The 12,195-nt window shown below is 35.0% G+C and overlaps 1 protein-coding gene across 7 annotated transcripts in view; it reads left to right on the top strand.

The window, feature by feature from the left end:
• The window catches only part of LOC124369045 (optomotor-blind protein-like), a 134,363-nt gene that overhangs the window by 56,090 nt on the left and 66,078 nt on the right, over nucleotides 1-12,195 (top strand). For all 7 annotated transcript variants that reach the window (XM_046826740.1, XM_046826738.1, XM_046826735.1 and 4 more), the window contains exon 3: nucleotides 2,375-2,528. In XM_046826740.1, coding sequence (XP_046682696.1) covers nucleotides 2,375-2,528 — 154 coding nt within the window. The remainder of the gene's footprint in view (nucleotides 1-2,374; nucleotides 2,529-12,195) is intronic.

Genomic DNA, 12,195 nt, shown 5'->3' with positions numbered 1-12,195 from the left:
TCTTTGTTCTTTGGGAGTAAATTCTTTAAGAATTACAAGGTTAATGATTAAACTTTCCAAATTCACGCGCAGAAACCCTCCACCTTTTCATTGTACATTAGTAGGCCTTTATACGCTGCTCGGAAGGAAAGAATTACACATTGTTTTGTTGTTCCTCGCTTTTCTTCGATACAACAAGAGTATCCGATCGCAATGGATCCACTATTTGAATAGCTGTACAATTTGAACTAAAACATCTATGAAGTGCAAAGTCACTTTTATACACGACTTTGACTTATTACTGAGTTGTAATTATTACATTATTATGCTGGAATATAACAGAAAACTGAATTACGTATCAGCCTTCACCGTATAACGGACTAAGTTAATAGATCTACTCCAAGAATAATTTATCTTTTCTTATACCAGCTGTTTCAAATAACCCACAATTAGTTTATAACTTTGTATTGGGAAGGATATTAAAACCTCTTCAGACTTTCTAATTGTATTCACGTATATGAAAAACAATAATATTCACCGCTGAAAATAAACAATTCATTTCAATTCAAACTTGGGGCCAATAAAATATTTTTTAAATCATGCACGCCCTTTGCACGTATAATCCAGAATCAATTTGTTGAGGTTTGACTGTAAAAATATTTTATATTGGACGTTTCTCATTTTTAATAGTGTTATTATACCCATGCATTGTAGTAATAAAAACATATTGACAGTTTTATCTACAGAACTCTTCAGTGAGATCGGTATTTTTAGTAACTTAATTAGAGCTACTTTATGATAATTATCAAATTAATATACCTACGCAAACAAGTTAAAAATTTATTTTTCTATCTTTCAAGGCTCCAAAAATTCCGTTTTTCGAGCTATTACTGTGAGTGTATGTATTCCTGTTGTTTCATGATTTTTCATTTTTAACGTACATATTATGTCTTTGAAAATAGGACTCTTTAATTTAAAATACATAGGTTTTATTATGTTATAACTTTCAGCTTTCGCACATTCCCTCGTTATTTTCCAAAGTTTTAACGGTATTTCAAATAGTATAAAAATGTTGGTGCTGTAAAAATCTTTTTTAGGGAGGAGGTATATCCATCCTAATTTGTTACAAAGGTCAGGTTCCCAGAATAGGAGTCCAAAAATCTTAATTTGTTTTTCTAATCGATAAGTATATTACCATTTTTCTTAATTAAGTCTACCTACCTGTAAATGTTAAATAGATGACAGGGAGGAGGGAACTTTTAAATCACGTACTACTTATGTTAACATTAATCACTATTTGAGATGCTTTAAATTTAAAAGTTGTACACACACACATATATATGTATATATATTTGTTTCGATTAAGAATACTTAATTTTCATTTGTTTATGGACTCATCCTTATCGAATTGAGTTAAAAATTGAAGAAATATTTCATACCCACTTATAGTCATATAATGGAAAATTATGCAAGACGATCTTAAATCAATGTGTGGTTGCAAATTAATGTAGTAGTACAACCATACAAGAGTATTGGTAGGATTAAAAAAAATATTCAAATTGGTTTGTAAATAAAGATCGAGAAAAATCATCTCAAACATCATTAAAACATTCTGAAGCAGTATGAATACGAAAATATAATTTTGTTATAGACAACGCCATAGCAACTTTAATGGTGAGAAAATAATACTTTACTTGCTTCTTCCTCACTCATACGTTTACATTGTTAACGACTTTTACAATAACCACTCCATAATATTTAACGCTCACCGCTGTCATTTACCAGATAAAATTGAAAGTTTTGTTGTTTTGTAAATTGCTGCTAAACACGGTGAATGTTATTTAAGGTGTTAACTTATCGCATTTAGCAGCACTTATCGCATTCTTTTTTAAACTCCGCACATGAATTCTTAAAAGTCCTAACTAACTAGGTTGTCAAGCTTAACTTAACAATGTTCCATAAAAACATTTGTTCAGTTTAACCTAAATCAGTAATTATTTTATTGCCACACAGAACTCGTAGATTCTACGGGAAGTTTTTGCTACTGTTAGGAATAATTTGCAATATATTTAGAAATTCTATATTAAAAACAGACGTAAATGTGATATCCTGTTATAAAGTGTTCGTGCTAATTCTGGGGCTAGTTAGATGAATGAAACTTATAGTATGGATTCAGAACCATATACAAAATATAAACTCTGCATATATAATACAATAGCAGATAAAAAGTGTGTATGTAGTAGTTTTATAACCAGCCAGCCCTAAGTATCTTTAAGCCTCTTATAGGTCATTAAGATTTTTGAGTGCCATACACCAAGTTTATCAGTGATTATATTAGGAAGAAACAAGTATTCGGCATACGAAAAGAAGTAGGGTGATGTGGTGGGTCTGTCAGCAGGTGGATGGTAGCAGGCAAGGCGGACCCGGAGATGCCCAAGAGAATGTACATCCACCCCGACTCTCCCAGTACGGGCGAGCAATGGATGCAGAAAGTTGTCTCCTTCCACAAACTGAAGCTCACCAACAACATCTCAGACAAGCACGGCTTTGTAAGTAACTCCAACTCTAACTACATACACATTAACATTAGCATTAGCATTAGAGCGGACCGCTGCCGCATTTACATGGAGGAAGCACACCCCAAGTGGGCTTTTGATTAGTTGGCGGGCCTTCCTGCGGACTCCTTCCTCGACTTCGGCTCAGACTCTCTGTTCAACTTGTCACCTAACTCCGGACAGCCCTCATGCTGCACGACCGGCCTTGTGACGTTGACCTCCAGATTACAGCTAATTATTTATTCTACTAAACGACTAAATGTGTTATTCACGGGTTAATGATGCGTGTTTTATTCTTTAACAAGTAATAAATATAAACTTTAAATGAGGAATGGTTTGAAATGCGCGTTAACGTGTATGCATGATTTACAGTGCATAACCCGCATTCTATTAACTTTTTAATGTTGTTACTCAAAACTGTCAAAGATGAAGGCATGTATTTGCGCCTCATTATACATCCGTTAATTGTTAAATTGAGCGCTGATAAAAGGTTGTTATTAATATATACACTTACTTGTTGAGCATTATCACAAAACTAGTTAAATATTAATTTTATATTTATTTATTAATTATAATATTCTAATCATTCTCCATTTCTTAAGTCAGCTGGAGATTTAACTTATATACTATAAGATCATATGTTATCTCTTATGTAGTGCGACCTTATGAATCGCCCAGGTCGTATCTCACACCTCATACCGCAGTAGTTATTGTAGTGAAATCTCCAGATCTATTAACCAATTAGCACATTTTGCCACAGATGATTTTCAATTTTACTTGAAGGTGTTTACTGAGGATAATGCTCAAGCAATAGTTCAAATAAATTGAAACATATCATTGGAGTACTATACTTAATGATTTAAAATGCTAAAAGTATATTCGTAACTATGATCAAGCTTTACTCGCATGTAACTAGTTAATATTACAATATAGCTTTAACATTGTGTTTTTGGTTTCATTTGCTGCTTGGGATGATTTGGATATTGTTCGTGGTTTAATGTTACAGTGCCGAAATCGGAAAAGGTGTTTTACACCCAATTTGACAAAAAGCTTCTAACCGTTATTTGTTTTGTGTAATTTTTGATAAATTAGACTTGGGCCAGAATGCGGGTTCCAGCGAGTATGTGAGAAGTCAAGACAAGTAAGACTCGCCGTAAATAGTCGTGGTTTGATGTGAAAGTGAGATCTGTGAAATGTAAGGCGCCAGTTGTGGGTGTGGGGAGGGGAGGGCTGTTGTGCTAGGGTCGATGGGAGGTTTGTGGGGAGGCGGGGGTGTTGGCAGCAGCAAGAACAGCACCACAGTTTCAATATTTGTTTATCTGTAATTGGTAGCCGCAGTCAGAATTAACCTCGTCCCGTATATTTGTAACTCCCCTCCCGCCATCCCTCCCTACTTCCGAAACATAGCGTACTCGATTCTACTGTTTTGTTACAATTTGGTTGTGTTGGTTTCAATCGAGCCCGACGTGTACCACATGCACGTTAATCTCCTCGCTGAAATACCGCTCCTGTGTATCAGCTCGATTGGTTTATAGTGCAAAATATGTTAAGGTTTACCTCACAAATGAATCGAACTCTTAACAAATCAACTACGTTAAACGAGATCCTCAAAGAAAAATCAAGATTTTGTCCATAATAATAAGAGTAATGGACCTTAAAATGACTTATTATCGAACTCTACTATATACTATCTTCTAACATTATTTTAGATCAATGGCTCTTTTTGATTCAGACTAGCTTTGACATATTACGATTTTACGGGTTAAGAGTACTCTCGTAAGCGTGTTACAGCTCTCAGGGACGTAATGACCATAAGACCGAATGTTAAGAGTGCGATTCGGCATATTGCGTTAATCTATGACCGTAAACGAAAGTGATATCTTTATTACAGGTATTACCATATGTTCACGTTTTGTGGTTTTAATTTTCAGGAATAAATTTTTAAAAGTAATGAGTGGTGTTAAAAACTGGTATTTTCTTCTGCTTATTTATGGATAGCTTGGGGTTTAATAACTTAAAAACCAATAAAGGACAAATGAAACGTATTACACCAATATTTAGATACCTATTTCAAAATTGATTTCTCATACGACTGTTTTCGACTCGTCTAAACACTAATCTCGTCAGTCAAACAACCCGGTGAGAAGTGGAGTGTGGGACAAGAGGATAAATATTGACCAAGAGGATCACACACTCTTGCGTTAGTAAGACGTACAGCAGGGCGAGCAAGTAACAATCTGAAGCGTTATTGGAGGTAGGGGTGGGATGTGGAAAAAACACGGTACGAGCGCGGGCGGCGAGACGGCGAGCAATATTTGATGACGTGTCCGTGAAAGATCAAAAGCACGACCGTTCACGCCATTGTGACTACTGAAATGTCAACAACTGTTCAACCAATCGGAACAATCGATTCTTATTGATATGAACCATCCACCTTGGCTCCGATCGGCGGCGTCCTGAGACCGGCAGAAATGTCGCTGTCGCACTCTGCATATTTGTCCACACCGTTGACCAATCATTGGCTTTTCCATGCTTCTTTGTCAATTTTCATTACCTTTTGAAATTCTTTGTACGTATCGGAACCTTTAACCCGACCTGATACGTTTGAAACCTCTTTCTTGTTATAGAATATGAAAGTCTACGTGCTAGTGTCCTTTATACTTCAACTATGTTTTCAATTCTATGTGAATTCTGATAAATCTTCAGCATGTATGTACGTACACCTTAGTTGAAGACTGAAAAAATCACTTGGCATCGATAGTCGGTCATTTAATATCACGATGATTCCTGCAGAGGGCTTTGTGAATTTACGGAATTTTAAACACTATAACGCTGAATGTTCTGATTCCTTCGCTATCAGAAACGATTTATTTTAAGGCCACTTTTATTACGAAATTTTCCATTATATATTTTACTGTAATAAAATAGAAATGTTTTTTAACTACTGGAAATATATATCAGCAATCAATACTAAACAACCAAGCATAAAAAAATGGAATGGATGAATATTTTATGAACTGAGATCGAATAGGGGGCCACAAAGTAAAACCTGTTGAAAAATAGAACTTTAATCAATAAAATTCGGTCAAACACACCTAGCTTTGCCTACTATAGTTAACATATGTATTAAATTTAAGATATTTTATATCAGAAAATGTGAAATAATGTGTAAAGATGTGTATAAGTAAAGATTTTTGGATATTGGAAAAAGAATTATGTTCATTTTTGATAGGGCATCTAAGTGAAAGTACATTTGCATTGATTATGAAAAGTCTCTAACGTTTTAAAAAGGGTTTGGTTTCCGAAACGTATAAATATACGCCTGATGATTACAAAAATGTATCGTTTGAAAATACAGAGGAATACGGTCTTAACTGTAAATTACCACCAAAATCAAACGCTTACTTAAATATTTATAAAATGCAAAAATATGTGCAATATTCCATTTGTTTCTATATAATAAACGATCCACAACACAATAACAAATAACATAAAATTATACTTAATAACGCTAAATCGTAATGTAATTGTAATATTAAAAGCAAATATAATTAAGCGACATATTCATAATCTTAGTGAATACAACAGAGATATTAAAAATAATATTATGCTTAATTAGCAATGTATTATTTAATAATTTATCCTTTTAGGCCATAAAATCCATTGCTGTACCGTATTGGTATACTTAACTAGTGGTCGTTTTAAATTTATAAAACGAATGTCATCATGGAAGTGATAATTGTATGCAATGTGTGCGATTTTAACAAAATAACATGGTTTAAGTTGTTGAACTTGCTTAACTGTGTGTAGCGCCAGACAGACACCATTATACTTAAATAAATGTGACACCCTGTCTGTACTCTTGGTGTACCATCAAATGTAGCCTAAACACTATGAAGTTGCGCTGCTGATGTAGGCACGCCATAACCGTCGGTCTGGGGGTCCGGGCCTGGTTCGCAGTACTCCAGAACCTGTTTCTCCATAAAACCAGCGCGATATCTTATTGAAAGAATACAGATTTAATGAAATTCCTTTTTTGTGGGGGCCGACGGATATCGAGCGGCAGTGGCGCCAGAAAACCCCTCCGCCCCTCTTTACCAATTTTTATAACTTTCATAATACAGAAACCAATTTCTCTCGGTATATTTTTTGTGGATTGAATTTTGCCATAAACCACGTGTATGTTTCAATCTAAAATAGTAGATATTTACGGACAACTGATTTACAGGTCTTTCATACTGTTAATATGTTAATTTATTTATTTAGTTTTGAGTTAAGTTATACTTAAATGATGCGGACTCGTAAAATCAATGTGTAGCCTCAGTTTGAAAATTTTAAAACTGGACTGATGAAGTAACTGATGCATTTGAAAGTCTGAAAATTATTCATAAATTTTATAATCAAGTGGTATTTTATCCGGCCAGCATGATGACTGGGAGTTTACCGGTGTCACTTTTTTTCGTTTATTTTCAACCGTACATCCACTGCAGTTGCGTTTCTTAATTTACATGATACTAAATTTATGTTTCGAACCATGTTTCAAGGTGCTTTCAGCAAGCACCTTATTTTCCAAAATGTTATAACATCTAAGATGGCATACAAAGAAAGACTAAAGTGACTAGTTTTCTATTGCCTCCACCATCTCACGCTTCTTCATCTCATTAAGTAATATTCTACTTTCGTAACGGACAGTTAAAAACATCTCTTCAAAAGTCTTCACTTTTGTTCCTTGCTGATGATGAATGATCTAAACTCGTATTTATTTGTATAAGAATTACTGCAAGATTCTATAGTTATCTATGTTATAATCGTTCATAAGTATGAATGTAAGGATTGTAGCAATGAGTATACTACAAAATCGACTCTGGTGTGATGTTGAGATTCTTGGTTAACACTGTGGAGTAAGAAGCCGAATAGATTAAAGTTCGTACACTGGAGCCAAGGGCTCGATTTAACGAAAATCAGTTGGATGGTGCTCGGGAGCATTCCGGTGTTAAAGAGGATATTATCGATCCTGATCCCACGCACGCCTGTGGGAAACCTCTATGTCGGGATGCCAGGGTGCTCCGGCAGTTCAACAATGGGCTGCAGTGCTCGGCAAACACATTAGCAGGAATCTCCCCACCTCCTATCACTCAATCGTACGATTTACTTGTGTTGGACCTATTTCTTCACAAATGGTCTCTGCAACATTATCCAAACGCTTCACCATTCAGGATACGGATTATGGAGGAGAGCCTTCTCTGAGGGACTAATTGTGCCTAGGGATTCGTGGCACGGAGTGCTTGTACTCGACAGCATTACTTCCGGGAGCACAAGAATATTAAAAAACTAATATGTCAAACAATGATCGTCTAATTGTGTCAGTGACAGTTCTCACTAACCATCTTGATACTGGAGTCGTTAGCTTTACGTTTAAGCAAACAAATAAAGAGATCAAGACATAAAGACAAGAGAAAAGGAGATTAAATGACAACTGCTGATGCAGCCTACTCGATAGTCAATACTTGAACTGGAGTGGGGGTAGAGTATACTTCTATACTCAGGAACTTTTCGTTCCACGGTGAGAGACGATTACTACGCCACTGTAATCTAGAGACATCTTATCAGGGACTTGCTGGCTAAAAAACAAATCACCCATACGACAATCATCGTTATTATTACTGGAAAACGACAGAGCACGTTTTAGATGATTGTAAATAAAATGCATGCAAAGTTATTTGATATACTAATGGGCGAGCAGTATACAAATAAGCCAGTCTAGAAATTTTACGTTGAAGCATAATTTGGAAGAGAGTAAACATTGTTTTATCAATGTTCTCTCTCTCTCTATTATTGTGCCAAAGTATGGACTTTTACTATTATAGCCCAATTATATAAAAAAAGTACATAAAGAAATAGTAATAAATGTTTGAACTGTTGTCTAGAATGATATGTCTATAACCGGAGATTGATATCTGTCTCCTTTCTATCACTTTACTATTAATTTTATGTATATTGAACACTAGCGTATATATTTGTAAATTACTATTTAATAAGCAAAGGGAAGTAGAAATAATTAAAAAAATCAAATAATTAGAATCACAACTTAAGAACTAAAATCATGTGAAAGACACGTTACAATTTCGTCTGTTTTTAAACTCTTCATACTTTTTCCCAGTTAGAGATTTTACTCAATAGAGATTTTTGATGCTAACAGTGATTCAGTTTTTAAAAACTTGTGTTTTATTATCAGTTTCCTTTGATCGTAAAAGGTCAGTGAGTTTTCCCATGGACCTCAACAGCCCCTGATTAGAAACTATTAGCAAATCACCCGTAGCTGCGTGAAATATGTCACACCTTTCTTTGTCTCAGATATTTTTTGACACTTCAAATGATTATCTTTACATCAAGGCATGCGTTTACCAAAATTGAAGCGTATATTACAGCTATTTCCTGAATATAACTGTCATTTTGTCACTTCTCAAACTTTTTAATATGTATACACCTTCATAGAATTATTTTTAACAAATAGAAAGGTGCAGCTTAATTTTATTTTACACACTTTGTATGTTCAGTACAATATTGCCATGGTGAAAGTGTCACCTGCAATACGCCGAGTGGTTAACATGGTTAAATGTCAGGATTTATCAAACCACATCCACTACACCCGGCATTAACCCAACGGCAGCACAACCTGGCCGTTGTACATACGAGTATGAGGAAGGACACTGTATAAGTGTACTAGATTTTAAGTATTACTGCAAATACAAATCACTTGCTTTGTGGTTGTCAAGATAGCGCATAGCCAATTTCATACTTGAAGTTTCATGGTCAAACAATTACAAAATACAATCCATTATGATATGAATTCATATATTCACTATCAATAGTGTGTTTATACGAATTCACACTCTGCATTACAATACCTTAGCACTTATCAAAAGTTATGTGTTTGCTACATAAGTAGTTTCAACCTAAATATATTGTACAGAAAAGATTGTTAAGCAGGTAGTATGTTTTATTTGTTTGCAGACTTTTATAGTGATTTAACTGTAAATTAGAAAAGTTGATCTAATAAGCTGATACAATTTTCAATTTCGCGATCATCTTGAAACAAAGTGACGTGTTTCATGAATTGATTTTTGGAAACTACAAAACACTACAATAGGTTTACACATTTGGTCGATTTTAACTTTCTTGAACAATATTTAAAACGTTATGATGTTCAGGCAAAATATTCCACACGGATTTCAAAGTTAGGGCAGATCTAAAGGAGATATATGTTTATTTGATGCCGCGCATGTACTCAGAGTATGGAGTATATTTGTGTCGGTCAAGTAGGAGGAGAAGGGTCGGGCAGGATGTAAGGAGCGTAGTAGCGCAGGACCGCTGCAACCATGTATAATGTAAGCAAAGATGTGACGCGGCGGGAGTCCCCGGACAGCCAGGATCACGCGACCTTATCCCTCAGGGAAATTAGCGGGACGGCCTGGCTGCAGTTGACCATTTTATCCCCTGTCTAGGGACACTCCTCTCCATGTTATGTCGCTCAGTCCCGCTCTAGCTCCTTACCTTAACGGAACCGGATTCCCTCCAGACGTTTTCCGCCCAACTCTCTTATTCCGCTCTCTCATTTTTACAGTTCCTCCGACGTTGCCTCTCTTAACTGGCTTGAATATTTCCTTCCGTCAATTTGATACGTTATTAAAAACGACATAGCGACATGTGGGTGGCTCAATTCGGATGGCCGTTGTTAAGAACAGGAGGTACAAATTAATTTATGGAGATTTAAAATAATTTCGAGGTGGTAATAGATTATTTATTATCTTATACTAATGAACGCGTAGTTAATGTTTACATGTATGTATTTACTTTTTACTACACAGTATATCGTTTTTGAAAACGCAGTTTGTGCATTGAAAAAAAGATAAAATCTTGTAAAATGTGATATTTTATAAATTAGTGAAAAGATATTTCTTTTAACGGTAGCACAACGAAAGTTGAAATGAATATAAGTATGTAAAATACACCTAGTAAACATAAAAAAATACTTATCATATAATTACGTCAATATGTATACGATTTTACATTTTTTTAATTACTTCCATGATGCATAATAGATTTTCTCACTATGAGGTTTTGTTTCATATATTGGAACTATTTTAAACTTCTGAAATGATAAATACTTCTATTATATTTCATTTTAGGTTCCACAAACTGTTGTAATTGTTTACAATACATCCAAAGTATAATGAGTAATGATACGTATATATGGACGCTGAAACTGTTTTTGTTCATTGGGGTACTCCAGTCCTTTGCTGACTCACGGAACTCCGGAGATCCATTACGGCTAATTTACACTAGGACGCCCACAAGTCTGATATGATTCCTGAACTGGAGTATGTCAAGAAGACATAGTTGACCTAATATTGGTTGTACATTAATATAAGTATTGTTTATTCGATCTTAATGTACAATCGATATGTTCTAGTGTATCTTTCATGAAAAGACTCTCACAATTAATATAACACAGTTTCCAGTAATATACCTACCTTTATTTCATTGCAACAAAATAATGTGTCAGATATATGGGCCTTGGACCCCACTTAGGCACGATACCGGTTCTCCTGCTCTGTAAAATTATTTATATATTTTTAATACGTTTACGAAAAAAATAGAATATAAAGGATCTCTCCTCCTATAACAGATAAACGTCTGCAAGCCTCGAAATTCCATTCAAAATTAACCGGCTTTCTGTTGCGTTGTAAATTTTAAAATCTCAATTACATATTCATGTTTTATGAACGATTTCCCTGCCATTTTACTGTTAAGGAAATGAATGTTGTTATGCTATACGAATATCTTCTTTTGCAATAAAATATATTTTATTGATTGATTGATAAAGTACCCCTGATCGAATAAAATAAATTTTCTAGACGTGTTCATTCGTTACGATAAATTAAAAAAAAAATGGATCAATCTAATAGCAAAATATACACTTTGAAATGCAAAATTGAGGTTTTCATAACTGTTAGTTAAATTAAATTTAAGAAACTATACTACAGTCATGTCGTAAACCATGGACTTACTTTTGGTTTTAAATACATGACCCGAATACATACAGTCCGTCCAATACCATGTAGCTAGGGTTTCAGACCAGGATATCCACGGACGGTGTACCGAAGGATCTGGCGTAGGTGCGGCGCCGTGCGTGAGGCTCTGTGATAACGTGTTGTGCGAGCACTGCCATATTTCTCTCGCACTCGCACTACACCCGTAATTACAGCGCAATATTCAACACGATGTATCACCTTCCTTGTCGGCTGCGTACAGAGCTCCTGTTTCTTAGCACCTGGTCTCGATACGGTAACAGTATAGTGGGGACAACGAGCTTCCAAACTATATTACATTCCGTAATCTACGTTACACACGAGCTTCCTATTGTTTATAAATAGTAAGTAGGACAGGCTTTTACTCACTTTTACAGAAGTATATGTGAACAAGACATATTTCAAGAAATACATGCTTTTGACATTACCACTAACGACGGATAGTGTGGTCTGCCGTTGAACACATTTTATGTTTTCATTAGAATAGAGTTTTAGTGAGTACATTAACTGGCCTAAGACTGTAATCTGAGTCAGTTCAATAACCGTACAATTTAAAGTTAAGTTGTCCA

Source organism: Homalodisca vitripennis, chromosome X, assembly GCF_021130785.1.
Source record: "Homalodisca vitripennis isolate AUS2020 chromosome X, UT_GWSS_2.1, whole genome shotgun sequence".
In the NCBI taxonomy this organism is placed as follows: domain Eukaryota; kingdom Metazoa; phylum Arthropoda; class Insecta; order Hemiptera; family Cicadellidae; genus Homalodisca; species Homalodisca vitripennis.
Note: the sequence above shows the minus strand (reverse complement) of the source record. Positions and strands in the feature narration are given on the sequence as shown.